Source organism: Salmo salar, chromosome ssa06 (genome assembly GCF_905237065.1).
Source record: "Salmo salar chromosome ssa06, Ssal_v3.1, whole genome shotgun sequence".
NCBI classification, from domain to species: Eukaryota; Metazoa; Chordata; class Actinopteri; order Salmoniformes; family Salmonidae; genus Salmo; species Salmo salar.
The window spans coordinates 41,467,321-41,494,078 of record NC_059447.1 but is presented as its reverse complement, the minus strand read 5'-3'; the positions used below and the strand labels follow the sequence as shown (position 1 = coordinate 41,494,078).

At 43.4% G+C, this 26,758-nt stretch overlaps 1 protein-coding gene across 1 annotated transcript; it reads right to left on the bottom strand.

Moving 5' to 3' along the window:
• Positions 1-18,137: 18,137 nt before the first annotated feature.
• Positions 18,138-23,188, bottom strand: LOC106607389 (P43 5S RNA-binding protein). The gene is made up of 9 exons (XM_014204312.2): positions 22,717-23,188; positions 22,406-22,506; positions 22,213-22,309; positions 21,909-21,997; positions 21,702-21,775; positions 20,775-20,855; positions 20,149-20,378; positions 19,123-19,176; positions 18,138-18,701 (listed from the first exon to the last, which is right to left on the bottom strand). Exons 1-9 carry the CDS (start codon positions 22,846-22,848, stop codon positions 18,408-18,410), a joined length of 1,152 nt encoding a protein of 383 aa, XP_014059787.1. The 5' UTR covers positions 22,849-23,188; the 3' UTR covers positions 18,138-18,407.
• Between the last annotated feature and the right edge of the window lie 3,570 nt (positions 23,189-26,758).

Sequence of the window (26,758 nt, the reverse complement as noted above, 5' to 3'; positions counted from 1 at the left end):
CAATTTGTTGAGGTAATCTGAAGAGATTTCCCCCCATGCTTCCTGAAGCACCTCCCACAAGTTGGATTGACTTGATGGGCACTTCTTAAGTACTGTACGGTCAAGCTGCTCTCACAACAGCACAATAGGGTTGAGATCCGGTGACTGTGCTGGCCACTCCATTATAAACAGAATACCAGCTGACTGCTTCTTCCCTAAATAGTTATTGCATAGTTTGGAGCTGTGCTTTGGGTCATTGTCCTGTTGTAGAAGGAAATTGGCTCCAATTAAGCGCCGTTCACAGAGTATGGCATGGCGTTGCAAAATGGAGTGATAGCCTTTCTTCTTCAAGATCCCTTTTACCCTGTACAAATCTCCCACTTTACTACCACCAAAGCACCCCCAGACCGTCACATTGCCTCCACCATGCTTGGCAGATGGCGTCAAGCACTCCTCCAGCATCTTTACATTTTTTCTGCGTCACACGAATGTTCTTCTTTGTGATCTGAACACCTAAATCTTAGATTTGTCTGTCCATAACACGTTTTTTTACAATCTTCCTGTCCAGTGTCTGTGTTCTTTTGCCCATCTTAATCTTTTCTTTTTATTGGCCAGTCTGAGATATGGCTTTTTCTTTGCAACTCTGCCTAGAAGGCCAGCATCCCGGAGTCGCCTCTTCACTGTTGACGTTGAGACTGGTGTTTTGTGGGTACTATTTAATGAAGCTGCCAGTTGAGGACTTGTGAGGCGTCTGTTTCTCAAACTAGACACTCTAATGTACTTGTCCTCTTGCTCAGTTGTGCACTGGGGCCTCCCACTCCTCTTTCTATTCTGGTTAGAGCCGGTTTGCGCTGTTCTGTGAAGGGAGTAGTGCATAGCGTTGTACGAGATCTTCAGTTTCTTGGCAATTTCTCGCATGGAATAGCCTTCATTTCTCAGAACAAGAATAGACTGATGAGTTTCAGAAGAAAGGTCTTTGTTTCTGGCCATTTTGAGCCTGTAATCGAACCCACAAATGCTGATGCTCCAGATACTCAACTAGTCTAAAGAAGGCCAGTTTTATTGCTTCTTTAATCAGGACAACAGTTTTCAGCTGTGCTAACATAATTGCAAAAGGGTTTTCTAATGATCAATTAGCCTTTTAAAATGATAAACTTGGTTTAACTAACACAACGTGGCATTGGAACACAGGAGTGTTTCCAGCTTCAATATTTATTTACAACATAACTTAACAATGTCTACACTGTATTTCTGATCAATTTTATGTTATTTTAATGGACAAAAATGTTGTTTTTCTTTTAAAAACAAGGACATTTCTAAGTGACCCCAAACTTTTGAACGGTATTGTGTGTTACGTGATTTGATGTCATTTTATCTGTGGCCAATGACCTTGAGCCTTCTTGGAAGGGCACTTGTCATATAACTCCATGGCAGGACCCAAAGGGCTGAAATTTTGGATGTCTACCCATACTAAGGACATAAACTTCACGATGACGTAGTGTCCCCATGAGTGACAGAACACTGAGCCAATCATGGCGCAATGCTCCTATTTTTTGCTGTCTCACCCACCAACACAGAAAGCACTGAGCTAGGCTGAAACACCTGCATTTTGGAGCTGCCTTACTCAAGAAAACAAAAAATAGACCATGTTTGTATGCAGCTTTATTAACTCAATGATATATAGATTTTTTTTTACATTGTTTGCAAACTGATATGTGACACCTATTAATGCCAAAATAACATGCAAAATAGGCAAGCCCCTCAAAATATATACAGTATATTTAAATGACGGGTCGCCACTGTGTAGGTCTGATACAGACTGGTCCATGATCAGTAGTGGTGGTGTCCAGGGACCGTGTTAGGTGTGGTAGGTCTGATACAGACTGGTTCAGAATCAGTAGTGGTGGTGTCCAGGGGCAGTATTTTTTAGGTGTGTTATTATTACCCTGCATAGAATTTGTTTAACACATTCCTCGAATTAAGCTGAGGTGCCCCGGCCTCCTCTCTCCCTGCGTGCTGCGCTGTATTAATGAAACATGAGCTTCAGCCTCAGCCTCCTCATGAGGCTGTAGCGTACCATGCAGATCACTCAAGAGTGACTTCGAAATTGGACGTCTATCCATGTAAGCCATCATTGTAAATAAGAATTTGTTCTTAACTGACATGCCTAGTTAAATAAAGGTTCAATTTAAAAAAAATATTTTTAAAAGACTTGAGGACGTCAGGAAAGGCCTTTTAAAACCGGCCTTTAGGGGAAACAGTGAGCACTATTACCATCACGTAAGCTTGGGTTTTGCTGTGGCAGTTGTGGATATCGGTGGCGGATGGTGTGATCCTATGACTCTGGATCACATGGTTGTGTGTTTAATCCCAGTGGTGGACACTCGTTTTAAAAAATGTTTGTTTTAACCCAATCCAAAACCTTAACCCTTAACCTTCTACATTTTACATTTGGAGCAATTTCAAAATTTGACGTTTCGAGAAACGGAACGATACGGAGCAGGAGGAGTCAACCCAGGGTGTCAAAAACACTTTGAAATCTGCTATACTGCGGAACTCTCTGAGTGAACAATACACGTCAAGCCCTTTTCTGTCTCGCTGTAAATGACCTTTCTCTCACAAAGTCCCTCTCTGTCCTCCACTAATCATTTATCAGTCTACTCTTCAAATACTCCAGACTATCTCTCTGCCTCTCACCCTCTCCTTCTATCCATTAATTACACTCTTCTTTCCTTCTGTTTACAAAGACCATTTATATCCATCTCCATCGCTCTCTCCTCCTCGCCTCATTTCAGATTAATGATACACCTCAACAAACACTACATTTGTCTCTCTCCTCTCCTCATTTTTTCTTTCTCCTGACCACCTCACTGACATAGTGACGGAATACCAGAGAGATATAATGCAACAGCAAAAATAAATACAGCAATCATTTCTCAGAGCTGAGATTAGGAGCACTCCCTTTAAGAGTGTGCTCCTAATCTTAGCTCGTTACCTGTATAAAAAAAGAAAATCTTTCTGATTGAGAGGGGGTCAAATACGTATTTCTTTCATTAAAATGCAAATCAATTTATAACATTTTTAACATGCGTTTTTCTGGATTTTTGTATTGTTATTCTGTCTCTCACTGTTCAAATAAACCTACCATTAAAATTATAGACTGATCATTTCTTTGTCAGTGGGCAAATGTACAAAATCAGCAGGGGATCAAATACTTTTTCCCTCACTGTATCTGGCATTTTTGTCATCCTTACTACATTTCTCACAATGTTATTTTCAAATCCAGTTTACCAGCCTCCTGTATACTTGTCTCCTCTCCTTTCTCTCACCTTGGTGGTCATGTCAAACACACACCTCTAGGGTTCCCCTCTACACACTCGCCACTGGGAGATAACGAGGCATGTCTCCAGTTACCACCTACACCCCAACAGAAAGCATTACCACAGACCCCAGCAGATAGCGCTACCACAGACACCCCAGCAGATAGCGCTACCACAGACACCCCAGCAGATAGCGTTACCACAGACACCCCAGCAGATAGCACTACCACAGACACCCCAGCAGATAGCACTACCACAGACACCCCAGCAGATAGCGCTACCACAGACACCCCAGCAGATAGCGCTACCACAGACACCCCAGTAGATAGCGCTACCACAGACACCCCAGCAGATAGCGCTACCACAGACACCCCAGCAGATAGCGCTACCACAGACACCCCAGTAGATAGCGCTACCACAGACACCCCAGCAGATAGCGCTACCACAGACACCCCAGCAGATAGCGCTACCACAGACACCCCAGCAGATAGCGCTACCACAGACACCCCAGCAGATAGCGCTATCACAGACACCCCAGTAGATAACGCTACCACAGACACCCCAGCAGATAGCGCTACCACAGACACCCCAGTAGATAGCGCTACCACAGACACCCCAGTAGATAACGCTACCACAGACACCCCAGCAGATAGCGCTACCACAGACACCCCAGTAGATAGCGCTACCACAGACACCCCAGTAGATAGCGCTACCACAGACACCCCAGTAGATAGCGCTACCACAGACACCCCAGTAGATAGCGCTACCACAGACACCCCAGTAGATAGCGCTACCACAGACACCCCAGTAGATAGCGCTACCACAGACACCCCAGTAGATAGCGCTACCACAGACACCCCAGCAGATAAAGCATAGGAAAGGAGGAAGCTGAGACAGAGAGCATTTGGTAGAGGAGGATAGGCTATGCATGAGTAATTCATTGATTGTATCTTCTGCAGAACTGACTGCAACAGACTGAAATTTGTCCGTTTTTTGTTTCCAATTCAGAACAACAGAGAGAATAAGGAAGGGGACGTTGATTGAGTACCAAAAATATTATTTGGAAATTATTCACTGGATCACGACCAAAGTTAATGTAATCAAACCAACTAAATGTAATCAAACCGAAATTGCTCCCACTTTTTAATCACAACAAAGATGTCAGTTGCAGCACAGGTAACAGTCCTCCATGGCAGAGTAACTCAAGTCTAATCAGACATAAATTAACCCGATACACTGCCGAGATCAATAATGTCACTGTGTCCTTTCATAAAATCTAGTTTCATATTAATGACTATATTATGCAAATACCGGTCCACAGAGAATGCATAATAGGGTTCCCCTCAACCTACACCATCAATCCCTTGTCAATGCATGGAGTTTGGCGACGTCAAAACTCATTGCTATTCACTCACAATTTAATCAGGGATTGCATTGCTACCTGTGATATCTGACCCGTGCTGTGAACTGAAGTGGCAACACCACACAATTACCCAGACAATCAAATATATATATATATCATCCTCATAGTCTCCCTCCGCTAGTTGAGTAGAAATATAGAATTATAATATATTTGCTTTAAGCTAAAGAGAGAGAGTTCATTTTTTATTGTTTATTTCACTTTTGTTTATTATCTATTTCACTTGCTTTGGCAATGTCAACATATGTTTCTGGTGCCAATAAAGCCCCTTGAATTGAAATGAAATTGAAATAAAAAAATGTATTGAGAGCCAGAGAGAGAGAGTCAGAGAGCGAGAGAGAGATGCAGCGAGAGAGAGATAGAGGGCAGAGAGAGAGAGAGATAGAGGCAGAGAGAGTCAGAGAGAGAGAAAGAGAGAGGCAGAGAGTGAGAGCGAGAGCGAGAGAGAGAGAGAGAGAGAGAGAGAGAGGGGCAGAGAGAGCGAGATAGAGGCAGGAAGAGAGAGATAGAGATGCAGACAGAGGCAGAGAGAGAGGGAGGCAGAGAGAGAGAGAGGCAGAGAGAGAGATAGAGTCAGAGAGCGAGAAAGAGAGAGGCAGAGAGCGAGAGAGAGAGGGGCAGAGAGAGCGAGAGAGGCAGGAAGAGAGAGAGATGCAGACAGAGAGTCAGAGAGAGAGGCAGAGAGAGGCAGAGGGAGAGAGGGAGGCAGAGAGAGAGAGAGGCAGCGAGAGAGAGAGAGGCAGAGAGAGAGGCAGAGAGAGGGGGAGTCAGAGAGAGAGAGAGAGGCAGAGAGAGAGAAAGAGAGAGAGGCAGAGAGAGAGAGGCAGAGAGAGAGAGAAAGAGGGAGGAACTGAGATGTATGGTGCCCTTTTCATATATTCATGAAGCATTTGACAGTACTTCAATGAGAGGGGGATGAAAAGTTGGGGGCAGGAAGGAGAACGAGTAAACTGGATACAGACTGAGGGGGAACTGTGAAGATAAACTCTGGCACAGGAGGAATGGAAGAGCAGACACAAACAGAGAAAGCAAAAGTGCAAGTAGAGAAATATTGGCAAAATAACAAGGAGTGAGAGGGGCAGAGACAAGGCTGTGACAGTGAAGTGTCAGATGTGATATGATGAGAGGGAAGAAGAGAAGAGATTGACAAGCCCTTGCTATGACCTTGGCAGAAGTAAATTAGTAGACAGGGAGAGTAAGACACAGAGAGAAAGATAGTGTAGACAGAGACAGAGACAGAAAGACAAGGAGAGTTTGTTTGTTTGTTATAACAGGAATACAGCTGAACAATGTGAGCACCATCCAAGATCCAGAGCCACTAGACAACCACAGAAAAACAAACGCACCAAAACAGAAAAGTGACGTAGGAAATGGAAGTGAGTGGTGAGTCAGCACAGACAAAAACAACTTCATCCACAAAATTCTATTGGGACAACATTTTCTTTCAAATTCACTATTTACCCCTCCAAGGGACGTGATTGACTGTTCCCCAGTAAATCATCACCCTGCACCTCTGCCCCCTTCTTGGTGGGTTTCAGTTTCCTGACCCCTGCTGTGATGCTGGCTCCTGTTTCCTAGGAACCCAGCCCCCCTGCCTAGATATCCAATCATCTAAGCCAATTTCACATACAGGAAGGAAGTAGGGTTTATATTGACTCTGAATGCCAACATGAAGCGTCTGCTACTCTGCCTCTCCATTGGTTTACATCACTGTCTTTTATAGCTTGTTGATATGAGGGATTATTCTCAACAGTTTGGCTTCCTAACTTCCTAACTGAGCGTCATGGAATGTGACAGAAGTATGAACTTCTCCATCTTAAACTTATGGATTGAACATATGGATCATTAAAAGCAATTCCTGAAAATGCAACACTTTATTTCAAGGAGCAATCTGCAGTTGCTTCATACATTGTTGGACATATGAATTAAATGGACCCATTGATTCTTGAAGAATATAACTTAGAGGTGCCTCAGGAGCTTAGTTCAACTGTCGTTACTCCATCAAAACCCCAAATATAAGTTTGTTTCACTCCAATGTTTGTAAACAAACACTATATAGCCTCAAAACATGGTTAAAGCTATAATTTTGACAGTGTGTGTGTGTGTGTGTGTGTGTGTGTGTGTGTGTGTGTGTGTGTGTGTGTGTGTGTGTGTGTGTGTGTGTGTGTGTGTGTGTGTAATAATATAAATAATAATATAAATCTATACTGTACATTTCCAGGAATGCATCTTCATTTCCAGGCAATCGATATTTCCATTATGGTATATAGGACCAGAAAACGACAACATCGTAATTCAGGGGGAACTAAGTAGGATACATTTTTTGGGGGGGGCTGGTAATCGGTCTAAATAGTACTAAAGCTGGGTTCTAGTTAGGAAGCAATGTTATTACTCATGACAGCTACAGCTGCTATATTCTCAAACTGGGCCAGGGATGGAGGTAGAAAGGGAGGGGGAGAAGAGGTCTCTCACAGTTGTGGGTCATCTATTCTGGAGGTAGTAGGGCTATATCAGGGTGAGGAGGAGTGACGGCTAACCTACTTCACTTTAAGTCCCTGTCCGTTTCACAGGGTTCTCCAAATGTATGCTCGACTCTACCGTAGCCACTACCCTCCTCTGATTGTCATATTTCTCCTTAATCAACCTCCAACTGAGACAGAAGGATGTGGGACAAAGTTATTTAAACCTTCACATAATATCCCAGTGCTGCTCCACTACTGCAGTGAATAGCTGGTTCAGTAGAGTCTTGTTACATAATGTAGATGACCTGTTTGGTGTAGTTGAGCAAAGAGGATTGAGGATTTGACTATAGGCTACCCACTAACCCACTCTCTCCTCCTCACCTCTGTTACAGCTCTCAGGTCAGTCCTAGTGGTACCAGATAACCCAATCAATCAATTCACCAACTGGTCAATGTACAATCTATTCACTCAGGGATCCTTACACCCAACCAGGATATTAAACCGACTACTACTTCAGCACACTCACTCAGCCATTCTGTAAGCCAAGCCAGCTACTCATCTAGTGCAACGACAGCTGTCCTGCCTGCTGGACATCTCTACAAAGAATCTAGTGTGAGTGAGGGATGGAACCATGGCGACAAGCCAGCAGCAATTCATTCAGTATATTGAGTTGACCACAAATCAGGATTCAGCTCCTTCCATCTACTGTGTCTGTCTGTATCTCTCGCTACATCTCATACAGAAACAGCACTGCTTACGCATTCCCATGTGTGAGGCCACCATGACAAATTGCTCTAATCTCCACTCCAACACTTAGCTATTGAATGCAATTCATTTCAATCCATATAATTGGCAAAACTGCAATTGGGAGGGAGACAATAAAAAAAATAAAAAATGAATTTGACCCCACCATTCTATTCTTCGATGCTGAGATGGATCCAGAGCAGAGTATAAAGCTCTGTTCCTCCACGGCACTGTGTGAGGTAAATAGGGAAGTAATGAGATCCAGCATGTTATTTCAAAGGTCATGACTGGCTGGAACAATTAGTGTGGCATTTTAGCCTGGTCTGATGGGAGAAGGGCTGGCTGCAACTAACAGCGTGTGTGATTCTGATCTGCGCTGTTGCTCTTGTCTGCGCTACAAAACCAAACGTGCAGGTCAAACCAGCCAGCTGTGTCCTGCGCTTGAAACAAAGCTTGGCTAGTCTAATTCTCGTGGGAGATGAAGCTGCTGTGCCAATGCGATGACGCTAGTGGAAACAGCATGTGCCACAGCCTGGGGCAACAGAGAAAAACTTACTGTTTAAAATATACTGAACAAAAATACACTGAACAAAAATATACTGAACAAAAATATACACGCAACAGCAACAATTTCAAAGAATTTACTGAGTTGCAGTTCATACAAGGAAATCAGTCAATTGAAATAAATGCATTAGGCCCTAATCTATTTATTTATTTATTTCACCTTTATTTAACCAGGTAGGCCAGTTGAAAACAAGTTCTCATTTACAACTGCGACCTGGCCAAGATAAAGCAAAGCAGTTCGACACATACAACAACACAGAGTTACACATGGAATAAGCAAACATACAGTCAATAATACAGTAGAAAAAGTCTATATACAGTGTGTGCAAATGAGGTAAGATAAGGGAGGTAAGGCAATGAATAGGCCATAGTGGTGAAGTAATTACAATATAGCAATTAAAAACTGGAGTGATAGATGTGCAGAAGATGAATGTGTAATTAGAGATAATGGGGTGCAAAGGAGCAAAATAAATAAATACAGTATGGGGATGAGGTAGTCGGATGGGCTATTTACAGATGGGCTATGTACAGGTGCAGTGATCTCTTAGCTGCTCTGACAGCTGGTGCTTAAAGTTAGTGAGGGAGATATGAGTCTCCAGCTTCAGTGATTTTTGCACTTCGTTCCAGTCATTGGCGGCAGAGAACTGGAAGGAAAGGCGGCCAGAGGATCTATGGATTCACATAACTGGGAATACAGGTATACATCTGTCACAGATACTTTTTTTAAAAAGGTAGGGGTGTGGGTCAGAAAACCTGTCAGTATCTGGTGTGACTACCATTTGCCTCTTGCAGCTGTTGATTGTGGCTTGTGGATTGTTGTCCCACTCCTCTTCAATGGCTGTGCAAAATTGCTGGATATTGGCGGGAATTGGAACACGCTGTCGTACATAAAAATCTAGAGCATCCCAAACATGTTCAATGGGTGACATGTCTGGTGAGTATGCAGACCATGGAAGAACTGGGAAAATGTCAGCTTCCAGGAATTGTGTACAGATCCTTGCGACATGGGGCCGTGTAATATCATGCTGAAACAAGAGATGATGGTGGTGGATGAATGACACGACAATGGGCCTCAGGATCTTGTCACGATGTCTCTGTGCATTCTAATTGCCATTGATAAAATTGTGTTCACTGTCCTTAGCTTATGCCTGTCCATACCAGAACCCCACCGCCACCATGGGGCACTCTGTTCACAACATTGACATCAGCAAACCGCTTGCCCACACAACGCCATACACGCTGTCTGCCATCTGCCTGGTACTGTTGAAACCGGGATTCATCCATGAAGATCACACTTCTCTAGAGTGCCAGAGGTCATTAAAGGTGAACATTTGCCCACTGAAGTTGGTTACGACTCTGAACTGTAGTCAGGTTAAGACCCTGGTGAGGACGATGAGTATGCAGATGAGCTTCCCTGAGATGGTTTCTGACAGTTTGTGAAAAAAATATTAGGTTGTGCAAACCCACAGTGGCTGGTCTCAGATGATCCCACAGGTGAAAAACCCAGATGTGGAGGTAATTGGCTGGCGTTGTTATATGTGGTCTGTGGTTGTGAGGTCGGTTGGATACACTGCCAAATTCTCTAAAATGATGTTGGAGGAGGTTTATGGTAGAGAAATGAACATTAAATTATCTGGCAACAGCTCAAGTGGACATTCCTGCAGTCAGCATGCCAATTGCATGCTCCCTCAAAACTTGAGACATCTGTGGCATTGTGTTGTGTGACAAAACTGCACATTTTAGAGTGGGCTTTTACTGTCCCCAGCACAAGGTGTAATTATCATGCTGTTTAATCAGCTTCTTGGTATGCCACACCTGTCAAGTGGATGGATTATCTTCGCAAAGGAGAAATGCTCACTAACAGGGATGTAAACAAATTTGTGCAAAAACATTTAGAGAAATAATATTTCCGTGAGTATGGAAAATGTATTTCAGCTCATGAAACATGGGACCAACACTTTACATGTTGAGTTTATATTTTTGTGGCAAAGTTTATATTTTTGTGGCAAAGAAGGGGGTCGAGTGATAAATTGCAGATATGTGAGGGCAGAACTAATAAACGGGCTCTGCCCGATCACTAAAATGGCCACCCCGATCAGAACTACAGATCACAAAATGGCCGACTGCCAAAACTACAATTCCCAGAAGCAAGGGGAACCCTCAGAAGGTGGAGCCGACCCACAGATAAAAGGTCAAGAAAAACCAGGAAGAGAGAGAGAGGGCGGGAAGGATCTATGAACCATAGAGAAAGAGACAACCTACATTGGCTGGATTTACCGTGTACGAGCTGGACTGTTTTGGACTTACCTGTTGGCGTTTAGACCTGGACCTACCGAGAACCAGATTTGTGTACCGAACCCTGCTATCCTTGACCTTACCTGTGGCCTGGGTGGACCAGGACAGCGAAACAAACACACAGGTACTGTCATGTTCGAAATAACTTTCATTCTGGGCTGACTTTGGTGACAGTTTCCCACTTAATTTGTGACAAACGCTCCTAACTTTGAAGAGGTTTGCCACAATATATATATATATATATATATATATATATATATATATATATATATATATATATATTACTGCTCCAAAAAATTAAGGGAACACTAAAATAACACATCCTAGATCTGAAGGAATGAAATAATCTTATTAAATACTTTTTTGTTTACATAGTTGAATGTGCTGACAACAAAATCACACAAAAATAATCAATGGAAATCCAATTTATCAACCCATGGAGGTCTGGATTTGGAGTCACACTCAAAATTAAAGTGGAGAACCACACTACAGGCTGATCCAACTTTGATGTAATGTCCTTAAAACAAGTCAAAATGAGCCTCAGTAGTGTGTGTGGCCTCCACGTGCCTGTATGACCTCCCTACAATGCCTGGGCATGCTCCTGATGAGGTGGCGGATGTCCTCCTGAGGGATCTCCTCCCAGACCTGGACTAAAGCATCCGCCAACTCCTGGACAGTCTGTGGTGCAACATGGTTTTGGTGGATGGAGCGAGACATGATGTCCCAGATGTGCTCAATTGGATTCAGGTCTGGGGAACGGGCGGGTCAGTCCATAGCATCAATGCCTTCCTCTTGCAGGAACTGCTGACACACTCCAGCCACATACGGTCTAGCATTGTCTTGCATTATAGGAGGAACCCAGGGCCAACCGCACCAGCATATGGTCTCACAAGGGGTCTGAGGATCTCATCTCGGTACCTAATGGCAGTCAGGCTACCTCTGGCGAGCACATGGAGGGCGGTGCGGCCCCCCAAAGAAATGCCACCCCACACCATGACTGACCCACCTCCAAACCGGTCATGCTGGAGGATGTTGCAGGCAGCAGAACATTCTTCACGGCGTCTCCAGACTCTGTCACGTCTGTCATGTGCTCAGTGTGAACCTGCTTTCATCTGTGAAGAGCACAGGGCGCCAGTGGCGAATTTGCCAATCTTGGTGTTCTCTGGCAAATGCCAAACGTCCTGCACGGTGTTGGGCTGTAAGCACAACCCCCACCTGTGGACCACCCTCATGGAGTCTGTTTCTGACCATTTGAGCAGACACATGCACATTTGTGGCCTGCTGGAGGTCATTTTGCAGGGCTCTGGCAGTGCTCCTCCTTGCACAAAGGCGGAGGTAGCGGTCCTGCTGCTGGGTTGTTGCCCTCCTATGGCCTCCTCCACATCTCCTGATGTACTGGCCTGTCTCCTGGTAGCGCCTCCATGCTCTGGACACTACGCTGACAGACACAGCAAACCTTCTTGCCACAGCTCGCATTGATGTGCCATCCTGGATGAGCTGCACTACCTGAGCCACTTGTGTGGGTTGTAGACTCCGCCTCATGCTACCACTAGAGTGAAAGCACCGCCAGCATTCAAAAGTGACCAAAACATCAGCCAGGAAGCATAGGAACTGAGAAGTGGTCTGTGGTCCCCACCTGCAGAACCATTCCTTTATTGGGGGTGTCTTGCTAATTGCCTATAATTTCCACCTGTTGTCTATTCCATTTGCACAACAGCATGTGAAATTTATTGTCAATCAGTGTTGCTTCCTCAGTGGACAGTTTGATTTCACAGAAGTGTGATTGACTTGGAGTTACATTGTGTTGTTTAAGTGTTCCCTTTATTTTTTTTAGCAGTATATATATATATATATACATACACACACACAATACCGTTCAAAAGTTTGGAGTCACTTAGAAATTTCCTTGTTTTTGAAACTAAAGCAAATTATTTGTCCATTAAAATAACATCAAATTGATCAGGAATACAGTGTAGACATTGTTAATGTTGTAAATGACTATTGAAGCTGGAAATGGCAGATTATTTATGGAATATCTACATAGGCGTACAGAGGCCCATTATCAGCAACCATCACTCCTGTGTTCCAATGCCACGTTGTGTTAGCTAATCCAAGTTTATCATTTTAAAAGGCTAACTGATCATTAGAAAACCCTTTTGCAATTATGTTAGCACAGCTGAAAATTGTTGTTCTGATTAAAGAAGCAATAAAACTGGCCTTCTTTAGACTAGTTGAGTATCTGGAGCATCATCATTTGTGGGTTCGATTACAGGCTCAAAATGGCCAGAAACAAAGAACTTTCTTCTGAAACTAATCAGTCTGTTCTTGTTCTGAGAAATGAAGGCTATTCCATGCGAGAAATTGCTAAGAAACTGAAGATCTCGTACAACGCTGTGTACTACTCCCTTCACAGAACAGCGCAAGCTGGCTCTAACCAGAATGGAAAGAGGAGTGGGAGGCCCCGGTGCACAACTGAGCAAGAGGACAAGTACATTAGAGTGTCTAGTTTGAGAAACAGATGCCTCACAAGTCCTCAACTGGCAGCTTCATTAAATAGTTCCCGCAAAACACCAGTCTCAGCGTCAACAGTGAAGAGGCAACTCCGGGATGCTGGCCTTCTAGGCAGAGTTCCTCTGTCCAGTGTCTGTGTTCTTTTGCCTATCTTAATCTTTTCTTTTTATTGTCCTGTCTGAGATATGGCGTTTTTCTTTGCAACTCTGCCTAGAAGGCCAGCATCCCGGAGTTGCCTCTTCACTGTTGACAGTGAGACATATGGAATCATGTAGTAACCAAAAAAAGTGTTAAATCAAAATGTATTTTACATTTGAGATTCTTCAAAGTAGCCACCCTTTGCCTTGATGACAGCTTTGTACACTCTTGGCATTCTCTCACCTGGAATGCATTTCAATTAACAGCTGTGCCTTGTTAAAAGTTATTTGTGGAATTTCTTTCCTTCTTAATGCGTTTGAGCCAATCAGTTGTGTTATGACAAGGTAGGGGTGGTATACAGAAGATAGCCCTATTTGGTAAAAGACCAAGTCCTTATAATGCTAAGAACAGCTCAAATAAGCAAAGAGAAACAACAGTCCATCATTACTTTAAGACATGAAGGTCAGTCAATATGGAAAATGTCAAGAACTTCTAGTAGAAATAAAGAAAAACCCTTGAATGAGTAGGTGTATCCAAACTTTTGACTAGTACAATATACAGTTGAAGTCTGAAGTTTACATACAGCTTAGCCAAACACATTTAAACTCAGTTTTTCACAATTCCTGACATTTAATCCTAGTAAAAATTCACTGTCTTAGGTCAGTTAGGATCACCACTTTATTTTAAGAATGTGAAATGTCAGAATAATAGAGAGCATGATTTATTTCAGCTTTTATTTCTTTCATCACTTTCCCAGTGGGTCAGAAGTTTACATACACTCAATTAGTATGTAGTAGCATTGCCTTTAAATTGTTTAACTTGGATCAAATGTTTTGGGTTGCCTTCCACAAGCTTACCACAATAAGTTGGGTGAATTTTGGCCCATTCCTCCTGACAGAGCTGGTGTAACTGAGTCAGGTTTGCAGGCCTCCTTGCTCGCAAACACTTTTTCAGTTCTGCCCACAAATTTTCTATAGGATTGCGGTCAGGGCTTTGTGATGGCCACTCCAATACCTTGACTTTATTGTCCTTAAGCCATTTTGCCACAACTCTGGAAGTATGCTTGGGGTCATTGTCCATTTGGAAGACACATTTGTGACCAAGCTTTAACTTCCTGACTGATGTCTTGAGATGTTGCTTCAATACATCCACATAATTTGCCCCCCTCATTATGCCATCTATTTTGTGAAGTGCACCAGTCCCTCCTGCAGCAAAGCACCCCCACAACATGATGCTGCCACCCCCATGCTTCACGGTTGGGATGGTGTTCTTTGGCTTGCAAGCCTCCCCCTTTTTCCTCCAAACATAACAATGGTCATTATGGCCAAACAGTTCTATTTTTGTTTCATCAGACCAGAGGACATTTCTCCAAAAAGTATGATCTTTGTCCCCATGTGCAGTTGCAAACCATAGTCTGGCTTTTTTATGGCGGTTTTGGAGCAGTGGCTTCTTCCTTGCTGAGTGGCCTTGTAAACAATTGTTGGAAAAATGACTTGTGTCATGCACAAAGTAGATGTCCTAACCGACTTGCCAAAACTATAGTTTGTTAACAAGAAATTTGTGGAGTGGTTGAAAAACGAGTTTTAATGACTCCAACCTAAGAGTATGTAAACGTCCGACTTCAACTGTATATATATTTATAAACTGGCTGGTTTGAGCCCTGAATGCTGATTGGCTGACAGCCATGGTATATCAGACTGTATACCACAGGTATGACAAAACATTTATTTTTACTGCTCTGATTACGTTGGTAACAAGTTCATAATAGCAATGAGGTACCTTGGGTGTTTGTGATATATGGCCAATATACCACAGCTAAGGGCTGTGTCCAGGCTCTCCGCTTTGCGTCGCGCCTATGAACAGCCCTTAGATGTGGTATTTTGGCCTTACATTATACCACACCCCCTCAGGCCTTATCGCTTAAATAAATTCAGCATTCTATGTAAAAATATATATTCGAATAACTGTTCTAGGAAATAAAATGTATCAATCTGGGGAAAGAAAGAGCAAAGGAAAGTGGTCTGTGCATATATGCTGAATTCTAAACATTTTAATACAATGGAGTCAGCCAGGGTCCATCTTCCAAACAGCTAGTCTGCTGAATTTCAACTGTAAATTCTTAGAGACCCCCTGATGTCCCATTACAATAAATCAGAAATCATCAAAGCAACACATTGTTTTGAAAGCCCTCAAACACAGACTCACACAATTTATAATTAACCCTGTGTCACCCTGAACACTGGTGAATCATTCATATTTCAATTACGCTTTGGACACGAGGGCAACAAAGACTTTCTATTATGGTCTAATCTGTTGTAAAAACACATTTCACACAAAGCACCAAAAGCAAAGTAATTATAAACGCTTGTACATTACCTCCACAAACACACAGTGGAGAGAGAGCGAGAGAGAGAGAGAGCGCGCATGTGTTCCCTCCCCATGGTGTGGGCCGTTAGCCAGCAGAGCAGCAGACATATAGGCCAGGTTTATGTGAAGGATTACGAGCTGACATGGCCTGAGGCGGCAGGAGCAGCCCTGGAGAATGAGCACCACAACAGCAGCAGAAAAACACATCAGAAGTAATGACTTCAATAGAGCTCCAATGACAGGCTGGAAGTGGGCTTAGCAAAGGCTTTGAAATGTCAAACTGGACCCAGCCATATTACAGCCACAACACAGGCCTTGGACAACTAGACACCTTGGAATGAGATGGTACACCAGTGTGTAAAAGAGGATCTGCGTACAAACCATTAATTTTGTAGAGTACACATTACCTAATGTGTACGATTGTGTCTACACTGTAGGTGTATGATTACAAGTTAGTCTTCCTACACTCTCCATTTTCTACAACTGGTGAGTTGACAGGGTAAAAAGTGATTCAAACTGTTGAGGTGAAGCTGAGGAGTTACAGATTCCGCGGTAGAAATAAGGTAATTTCAGATTGAGCCGACATATGCAGCGTTTACAGTGAATGCAGCGGGAACGTTGCCTTTAAATTTCAATCACGCTGTAAAACTAAGCTTCCGTGATACAGTTTGAATAGAGCCATAAATTGTTCAGTGGGCATAAAAATTGAAAACTAAAATTACACTGAACAAAATTATAAACGCAACATGTAAAGAGTTGGTCACATGTTTCATGAGCTGAAATAAAAGATCGCAGAGATTTTCCAAATGCATGAAAAGCCCATTTTCCTTCAAATTATGTGCACATATGTTTACATCCCTGTTGGTGAGCATTTGTACTTCGCCAAGATAATCCATCCACCTGATAGGGGTGTCATTTCAATAAACTGATTAAACAGAATAATCATTACACAGGTCCACCTTGTGCTAGGGACAATAAAAGGCCACTCTAAAAAGTAGTTTTGTAACACAATGCCACAGATGTGAGGTCGAGGGAGCGTGCAATCCACCAGAGGTGTTGCCAAATAATTGTGTTAATTTCTCTACCATAAACCACCTCCAATGTCATTTCAGAGAATTTGGCAGTACGTCCAACCAGCCTCAACTGCAAATCACATGTAACCATGCCAGCCCAGGACCTCCACATCCGGCTGTCACCTGTGGGATCATCCGAGACCAGACAGATGGCAATTGAAAGCGGGTTTGCTCAACCGACGAATTTCTGCACAAACTGTCAGAAACCATCTCAGGGAAGCTCATCGTCCTCACCAGGGTGTTGACCTGACTGCAAATCGGAGTTGTTACTGACATCAGTGGGAAAATGTTCACCTTCGTTGGCCACTGGAGAAGTGTGCTCTCCACGAATGAATCCCGGTTTCAACTGTACCAGGCAGATGAGTATGGCTTAGTGTGGTTGAGCGGTTTGCTGATGTCAACGTTGTGAACAGAGTGCCCCATGGTGGCAGTGGGGTTCTGTGAACTCCATAGATTAGGGCCCAATGAAGTTAATTTAACTTATTTCCATATCTGAACTGTAACCCAGTAAGATCTTTTAAATTGTTGCATTTTTATTCAGTATAGCTTTATTGGACAAGTTCAGGTGGAAACGTACTGTGATTTAATCACAGAGAGCACTCTGTAGGAAGTAATACAGCAGAGACTAGCCATTAGCAGTCAGCTGGTCACACAGGGTTCTGAGAACGAACACTAGAAAGCTAGACATATTACACAGCAATTCAGTATAAGTGGCAGATAGGGGCAGAGACTAATGGAAGAAATGTCTGATACAATCTGTCACTGGTCAGACTTAAATTATTCTGCAGTCTTTCAAAAGGCACATCAATTGTAAAGCTTACAATTTTGTACTGCCAGTTCTCAGCTCTCCCCCTCTACCGGGGGATTGGATTGAGTCGTCATCTAGTGACGTGGACCTGGTGCCCGAGCAGAGCCCCACGCTTTGAAGAGTCAATGGTGGGGGACTCTTACTCATAGGTCAGATCTTTTGTTTGTATTTAATGGGTGTCGGAAGGAAAAGTCAACCTGCATAGCCGTTATGGCACTAGGTCTGTAAACTGACATTTCACAAAATGGCTTCTCCTGTTCCAAAATTTGCTTCACTGGTTCCGGTCACATTCCTTGGCATCATTAAAATGCAACCAAGTCATTACCTCCCTCTGATCAAGAGACACCACCTTAGTCCTTTTTACACCAAGGACTGATGCAGGGTGATTTATCACCCTGACAGGTGATTACGGATTTAGTTGGAGAGAAACTAGGTGGCACAGTCCCATCTTCCCTGAACATTCAGACAAACAATGACTTGCCTTCAAATTATTTATTTATATTGGGGCAGGTCTGATCAGGCAAAGGACGCAAACAAAACACAAGTGCTTTTACAGGAAAATGATAAGACCAATAGCTTTATATGTACCATAAAAAAATGTTTTAAATCATTCAAAATCTGTTTAGCACAACTAAAAGAGCAATGGTACTTCACTAGTTTTTACAACTTAACTTCAATATGGTACTATGGCACTTCAGGCTACAAGTTTAACCTTTGATTTGACCTTCAACCCTTGACCACAGTGACCTCTGGCTGGGTGACCTCCACAGGGCCTCGCTCTGCAGGGAAGGAGGAGTGAGGCTTGATGCTGAAGAGGTCACACAGGTTGACCTCCGATTCCACAAAGTGAGGGATCTTGCGCTCGTTGAAGATGCCTGAGAGGTTAACCTCCACCTTGGCCCGTCGTGACACCCTCATGCGCAAGGCAAAGAGGCGGCGCAGGTCGTCCTCCACCAGGGGCAGCTGGTGGTGGCCTTCCAGACGCTTCTGCCAGGCCTTCTTGGGTCGCTTGCGCTTCTGCTACAGAGAGAAACACAAGATGCGACAGAAATGGATTTCGGAGGTATAAAATGTTTAGTGAGACAATTCACCACTACAACTGCTCAGAAGGGTCATTAACTTTAACTGCCCAGTAGACAGGAAGCCTGTGTATAAGGACTTCAGTTCCTGTAGGGACTTCAGAGCTGGACAAATTGAGACAAGAGCGACATTGTGTGAGTAAACACCACCCCTCCCTCGAGCCCCACTATGCCCAAAGCTGCTATAGATTCCCTTCAATCTACCAGACATCTAAGGGACTCAAGTTTCAACTGGTTCAAAGACATGGTTCAGGGCACACATACAGATCAATGGTCACCTGGCCAGAGCCAGATACTCGGCACACCAAACAGTAGACCCACATCTTACCCACAGGGGATAGATGGACTACAACCATGCTTACCTTCTCAGGGTTGACGTCTGGGTCGTGGTGAGCCAGGTGTCTGCTTAGGCTCTCCTGGAAGATTGAACAGAGATGTTCATCACGACAACGATGGAGTACAAACATTATGACCCCAGCAAAGTATGAACATCAATCCATTCTAAACATTTATACTGTACCAATGGAAAACGTCTCCGTCCACTACATGGACAAATGTTTATCTTGGGATTCAAATTCAATTCTGTTCACGGGGAGGTGATGGAAAATAAGCCACTAGTAGTTAATTGACAAGACATTCAGTGACGACTTAGAAATTCATGAGGCTGCTTTGCATGCAGTGATTGAAACCCAACTGCATGTCGTCACTGTGTAGAAGACTAGACAGTTATGGATGCGCGTTCTTAGTAAGACCGTTGACAAATGGACGTCAGAAAGAGCAGGCTGAAGAGGCAGAAAGCTACACAGGTGTTCAATAGAGAACAACAAACTGGACTGCCTAAAATCAGCGATGGGCATCTCCAGTTGACAGGGACCGGAGAGTTGTCACTCCCCCCCCATCCTAGCAAACAGCTGATTAATTAATTGCATTCTAAACTGAAGACGATTAGTTGATTATTGGAGTGGCGTGTTAACTCAGGCAAACATGGGACACCAATCAGCTTCCCCCCCCCACAACTGGAGTTGCCCATCCCTCATCTAAACAAATACAGAAGTTGAAAGCCCTATAGGCTACACCTGTAATATGCCTAGGACAATGAAATGGCAAACAGTTTCACTATACCTAGGGCCTTGAATGACTCAATGCCCTCTGGAAAGTTCACACATTTGTATAATTTAACTGCAAACACTTACCTGGGCAGATAAACAGAACGCTTAACCAGGGGAGCACAGGAATTGTAATAACTAGGGTCCTTCCTCCTAAAGAGTGAAAGTCTCAGTAGGAGTGTTGATAGAGGTGCAGTTTCACCTTAGAGCATCTGGAACAGGAGGACCTGATCCTAGAACAGCGGTCTTACTCCGACTGAACACAGGGGCCACAGTACATACCCGCATGGCAAAGGTCCTGTGGCAGTCGGGGAAGTAGCAATGGTACTTGAGGAGCTGCAGGTGGACCTTGCGGATGTGGTGCTGCAGGTTAAAGGTAGTGGAGAAGTAGGCCTTGCAGCCACTGCTGGGGCACAGCAGGACAGGCTTGTGCAGGGCGTGGGTCCGCTTGTGTCGACGCAGAGAGTCCACATGCTTAAACACCTTCTGGCACAGCTTACAGGTGAATGTGGCTGCAGGGACAGGAGAGCGGCAAATGTCACTACTGGATTCCTGCCCAACAAGTTGTCCATTAGTCAAAACAGATGGTATGAGCAAGCAGCTGGTGGCAGAGAAAGGTATGAATGTTTGACACTGACGGTTACCAATAAAATAAACTTCCCCTTAATTGCATTACTAATCAGCCAAACACATCTTAAGCCGTTTCCCAAACACTGTCACACTAGAACTAGCAGTGTAGAAGGCAGGACATTTACAGAAGTGGTAGAAGACTGAGGAAAAATATTTAAATGTCAAAACAATGACATCCAAACTGTAAAGGCAAGTTGGCCTGGAAGGGTACAGTAATTCGTGCTTTTCGTAGTCCTTCAGTAACAGCTCCAGTTAAGGGGGTTTGGTGGGGTGCTTACCTGGGTGTTTGGCCATGTGGTTGTGCATTTTACCCCAGGTTTGCTCAAAATGATTGCATTCAGGCTTTGGGCAACGGTACCCTGTAGAGTGGGAGAGATGGGCAGTGTTAGGTTAAGAGTAAAATGACAACTGCTACTATCATCTTCCTCAAAGTGATCAAGACAAAGGAGATTGTGGACTACAGGAAAAAGAGGACCGAGCGCACACCCCCATTCTCATCGACGGGGCTGCAGTGGAGCAGGTTGAGAGCTTCAAGTTCCTTGGTGTCCACATCACCAACAAACTAACATGGTCCTAGCACACCCTAGCACACCAAGACAGCCGTGAAGCGGGCACAACAAAACCTATTCCCATCAGGAGACTGAAGATTTGGCATGGGTCCTCAGATCCTCAAAAGGTTCTGCAGTTGCACCATCGAGAGCATCCTGACAGGTTGCATCCCTGCCTGGAATGGCAACTGAGCAGCACTACAGACAGAAGTGCGAACGGTCCAGTACATCACTGGGGCCAAGCTTCCTGCCATCCAGGACCTCTATACCAGGCGGTGTCAGAGGAAGGCCCTAAAAATTGTCAAAGACTCCAGCCACCCTAGTCATACTGTTCTCTCTGCTACCGCACGGCAAGTGGTACCAGAGCGCCAAGTCTAGGTCCAAGAGGCTTCTATACAGCACCAGCCAGCCACACAGTTGTTATTTTTTTTACTGCTGCTCTAATTACTTGTTACTTACCTCATACATATTTTTTTTTAAACTGCATTGTTGGTTAGGGGCTTGTAAGTAAGCATTTCACTGTAAGGTCTACACCTGTTGTATGTGGCGCATGTGACTAATAAAATTTGATAGTGATACAAAACGTGAGATCTCTGAACTGATTGACGCAAGACAGTACAGCAACAGAAGACCGACAAACAGGCAAAGGGGTCAAACCTGCATGTTTCTTCTCATGGGCTTTGCGAGCGACATGCGTGTCAAACCCGACTCCACATCCTCTCTTTGAACATCTGAGAACCAGGGACAGAATCATTTAACCATTCATCTACATGCATACATTTGTGTTTTAAATAGAGAGTATGCTTTCATCAGTTTAGGCCTTGTGCAATATTCAAAGCCTGTCATTTAAAGATTGTGACTTACTTGAAACTAGAAGATATTCCATGCTCCTTCAAATGTAATTTATACACCCTCCGTTTCTTGAATGTCAACAAGCAATTTGGGAAATTGCACTGCACATGGGGACAATTAAGCAAGTCAATATAACATTCAGCACATTGAGATGACGGTAAATAAAGGGAAATGGTTTCTTAAATTGCAAGAACCCATTTCATAACGTACACATGCCAGGGCCAAGGGGGTCCGTTAATAAGGGACTAGAGATGCTGAAAGTTGGCAATCTCCAAATAGCATCGTGGTTATTCGGCGCCATCTAGTGGACTACAACCTTAAAGTACTTGTCCTTTTCTCCGTGGGCATAATGGACGTGTCTCTTCAACTTGTCCGCGTTGAAGAAAGCATTTGTGCAACTCACAAATGTACATCTGTTGGGTGAAAAAATTAACTAGTGCGAGTTAAATTTCTCAAACTACAGCCTAACCCATGGGTGCGAAATTAAATGTAAACTGAAATTAACATACCTGAATTTCTTCACCCCGGTGTGGCAAAGTGCGTGGCGTCTCAGGTGAGATTTCCGTGAGAAACGACGGCCACAAGCAGTCACTTCGCATTGAAAAGGTTGCTGAGAAACAAGGACCAATGGGGCAAAAAATTATAGTTTACACAATCGTAATCTTTGACTCCAATCTTGAGGCTCAAACTTCAGAAATAACGTTCCCATTCGAACTATAGCGACACATGTATGGCAGAATTAATTAGTCTACGCACTTCTGCACATAGCTGAATTCGAATATCACTCAATTATCAGCCATGTCCCCCATATCATATTTACCGCTCCTGTGTGCACGGTCTCGTGTTCTTTCAAACGCCACTCCCGTTTGAACGTCGCCCCACAATCAGCATGGTTGCAGTTGAAAACCTGTTGTCGAGGACCCGAGTCCTGTTCGTGGGCTACCGCGTTCATTGCCTCCTGAAAACAGTCGTCTATTCGGTTGCACACTGTCAATCAAGAGGAGACTGCACCCCACGCCAACTACTCTTGTAGCCTCTGAGAGTGCACTGAGGTTAATTGACCCAGGTTGCACCTGTGCCGAATTAATTGCTAAATTCAGGTGTCAGTGTTTGCAGTGAATGGCCGTGTTCCAGGCTGACTGATTGCAGACATGTCAGATCTCACGACGCCTGAGGTGCATTCAGTTCGCTTGAACGTTTGCTACGTTGCGGTACGCTTTGTAGTGAACGACACAATTCCCCAGTCCTGGGGCGGCAGGTAGCCTAGTGGTTAAAGCATTGGGCCAGTAACCGAAAAGTTGCTCGATCGAATCCCCGAGCTGACAAGATAAAGATCTGTCGTTCTGAACAAGGCAGTTAATTGAACTGTTATTGAACAGACCTTGAGGTACTTTTGGTGGGAGTGGCTGGAAGCAATGCGTGACGTCTTTAAAGGCCAGTGACCATGCTGACAGCGTCCCCAAACCATAATCCAACTCCTACCCGCTTTTCAACTGGTCGTTCAGCACAGCACCGTTTCCGTTCAATTGAACATTCCAGAACGTAAAAACATACGAAACGCAGCCCAGGTCAAACATGTATTATATATATATATATATATATATTTTTGAAATCAACAGATCCCCACTGTTCATCATGTATTCAACACGCTGCGATGCAACTACTGTATTCTTACAGCAGAGGGTAGCATATCTTGCTACAATCAGCTTTGAGAGAGAGATAGGGATGTAGAATTTTTTGTTGTTGCAAGAGTTTATTAATTCCTTGATCATACGAAACTATTATTACCAATCCCAAGGATTCCCAGACAGAACACATCACCCATGATTTAGGAACCTCTACTAGCCTACTACAGTCAGCTCTGGAGTAGTACTGGACGCAACATTTATTGTTTACTGTTATTATGTTGGTAACCAGTTTGTAATAGAAATAAGGCACCCCGGGCAGTGACTGGGAGTCCCATAGGGCGGCGCACAATTGTCCCAGCGTCTTCCAGGTTAGGGGTTTGTCCAGGGAGGCTCCCAAGTGGCGCAGCAGTCTAAGGCACTGCATTTCAGTACTATTATGGACACCCTGGTTCAAATCCAGGCTGTATCACAATTATTGGGAGTCCCATAGGGTGGTGCACAATTGGCCCAGCATTGTCTGGGTTTGGCCAGTGTAGGCTGTCATTGTAAATAATAATTAGTTCTTAACTGACTTACCTAGTTAAATAAAGGTTACACATTTTTACGTGGCTCATTGCGCTCTAGCGACTCCTTGTGGCTGGCCGGATGCCTGCAAGCTGACTCCGGTAGTCAGTTGAACGGTGTTTCCTCGGACACATTGGCGTGGCTGGCTTCCGGGTTAAAGAGCGGCTGTTAAAAAAAATAAATAAGACACCTGTATCCAGGCACTCCACATTGCTTCATGCATTTTGTATAACCTTTATTTAACTAGGCAAGTCAGTTAAGAACAAATTCTTATTTTCAATGACGGCCAAGGAACAGTGGGTTAACTGCCTTGTTCAGGGGCAGAACGACAGATTTTTACCTTGTCAGCTCGGGGATTTGTTTTTGCAGCCTTTCGGTTACAAGTCCAACGCTCTAACCACTAGGCTACCTGCATAAGAACAGCCCTTAGCCATGGTATATTGGCCATATACCACACCTCCTCGGATATTTTTGCTTAAATATGCCACGGCTAGGGGCTGTTCGTATGCTGCCTTCATAACCTTCATTCATAGACGGTATTTACCACATACTACTGGGAAAAATCATCTTGAACGCCCCTCTTACTGGTAATTACTAGTGGGAAACGTGTCTATCATCCCTGAGCTCCGACTTCTCCCACATGCTGGATTCTGACATAATCCATATTCTTGCATCTACTTATCCATTTTGAGATTTGTTGGTATTTTGATCCAGTAATATTATTTTGGTCCCTTAACATTTTAATTAATTTTAACCACTTTAAAATGGATGTACCTCAATAATTTCAAATCTCACTACATTAAATTACACATCATTTAACATCCCATTTCATAGAGAGTGTTACAAACTGGACTATATTTAGTAACTTTGAAGAGATGGTGATTAGGTCTAAATAGGCGTTTGGCGTTTGTTAGTCTAAAATCAGTGTATTTGTCTTTAACTGCCATTTCCCGAAAGGCAGACTCTTCTCACACATAAATTCATTTTTTCTCAGCTTCAGAAGCATCTGCATTCATCATTTTTTTTTTAATGGTTGATATGTTGTAAATAATTTATTGTAAATAACATTTTCTTTGGAAAAATACGGCAAAAATGCATTTTACGTTTTATGTCTTTAGTATTTTACAGATAGAAAGTTGAAAAAATTATTTATCCACAATCTGCTCTGGACAAGTCCAGTCCTGGAGTGTCTCAACAAAATGAAATCAAAATATTTAGGCTGACTTCACTCAGTGTCCAGAAACATGGATTTGCACGATATGCAAATACACATGTATTTAATGAGATTTCGTCTCATTTGCATATTTTAATAAAGTGTTTACTTAAATGTGTAATATAAAATAGTCTTATGTTTGTGTCTACATTCAACTGGTAAAAGTGTATTATGATATGATTAAGGGGAAAAAATTACCCTATGAATTAAATGCAACAAAACATGATCTATAAAAAGCAATCTATTAATTATGGTTTTTGAACACCATAATTTGTGAGCATGATAGCTGTAATTTTAGTTTATTGTTGACACAGCTTGTTTGCCATTAGCTAATCAGCGTTTCTCAACAAGTTTAAAGCACAGGAATGCATCCAACTCGTATTTACTACTTCACAACTGGAAATTACCAACTTCCCACTTGGTTATGAATATGACTGCAGCATTAGGCAGAACGCAAAGTTGGCAAGTGCATCTCAGTCATGGCCTTAGTGCACTCCAGCTATATGGGCGCTCCTGAAGTAGAAGGATGGTCTGGGTGGCCCATGGCCTGGGTGGCTGAGGAGAAGATATTCACGTTCAAAGACATGATAATCACAGTAGTGAGAAGATATTCACTATAGAGTCCTCATTTTTAGCCCACAAATTCTGAGGGACCAATATCACTATACTGAGAGTGTTTTCATTTTTAAAATTGCATATTTGGGTATTTTTGGAGCATTTGTTCATGATTTTTCAGAGCCCCCGTACTACACAATGAGGATGAGAAAGTGAATTGCTGGTTGGGGTAAGTGTCTCAAAAACAAGTGAAATCACCAAAAAACGGGTCTTCATGGGTTTTAAAAGTTGGACCTGGACCCAAACAGACCCGATCATTAACAAAAAAAGGGGGACTTTGACCGGAGAAAATCAGACCTGAACCCAAATAGACCCGACGACAACCAGACCTAGACTCGACCTGTACCCTAACGGGTCCGGGTCTAGACCAGACCCAATTGGAACCGAGTGACCCAAAAACCAGCCAAGTTGCTCTTCTTGTTAATAAATATGTATTTATATGTTAATAAATATGTCAATAAATTCACCATATTAGCGTAAAATAAATATGCTATAAGCTATACAGAGCCATTGACAGGTCCATTCGGGTCCACTCGGGTCTACAGCTATAGTTACATAGACCCAAGACCCAATGACAATCAAACAGGACCCGACCCAGACCCGAGGGAAAATATACAATTTTGGACCCAGAACCACTCGGTTCCCTGGTCGGGTCTCGGGTATTCGGGTTCAGTCAGACCAGTGAAGACCTCTAGTCTGGACCCTTCTATAACATCCCATTTACATCAAAAATGTTGATTTGGTTGTAAAAAAGTTAAATTCTCCTTTAATGAAATGGCACATTACGGCATGATTATTATTTTGTGCAGAACAATAGCCATCGTTCTGCACATTCAGCTATC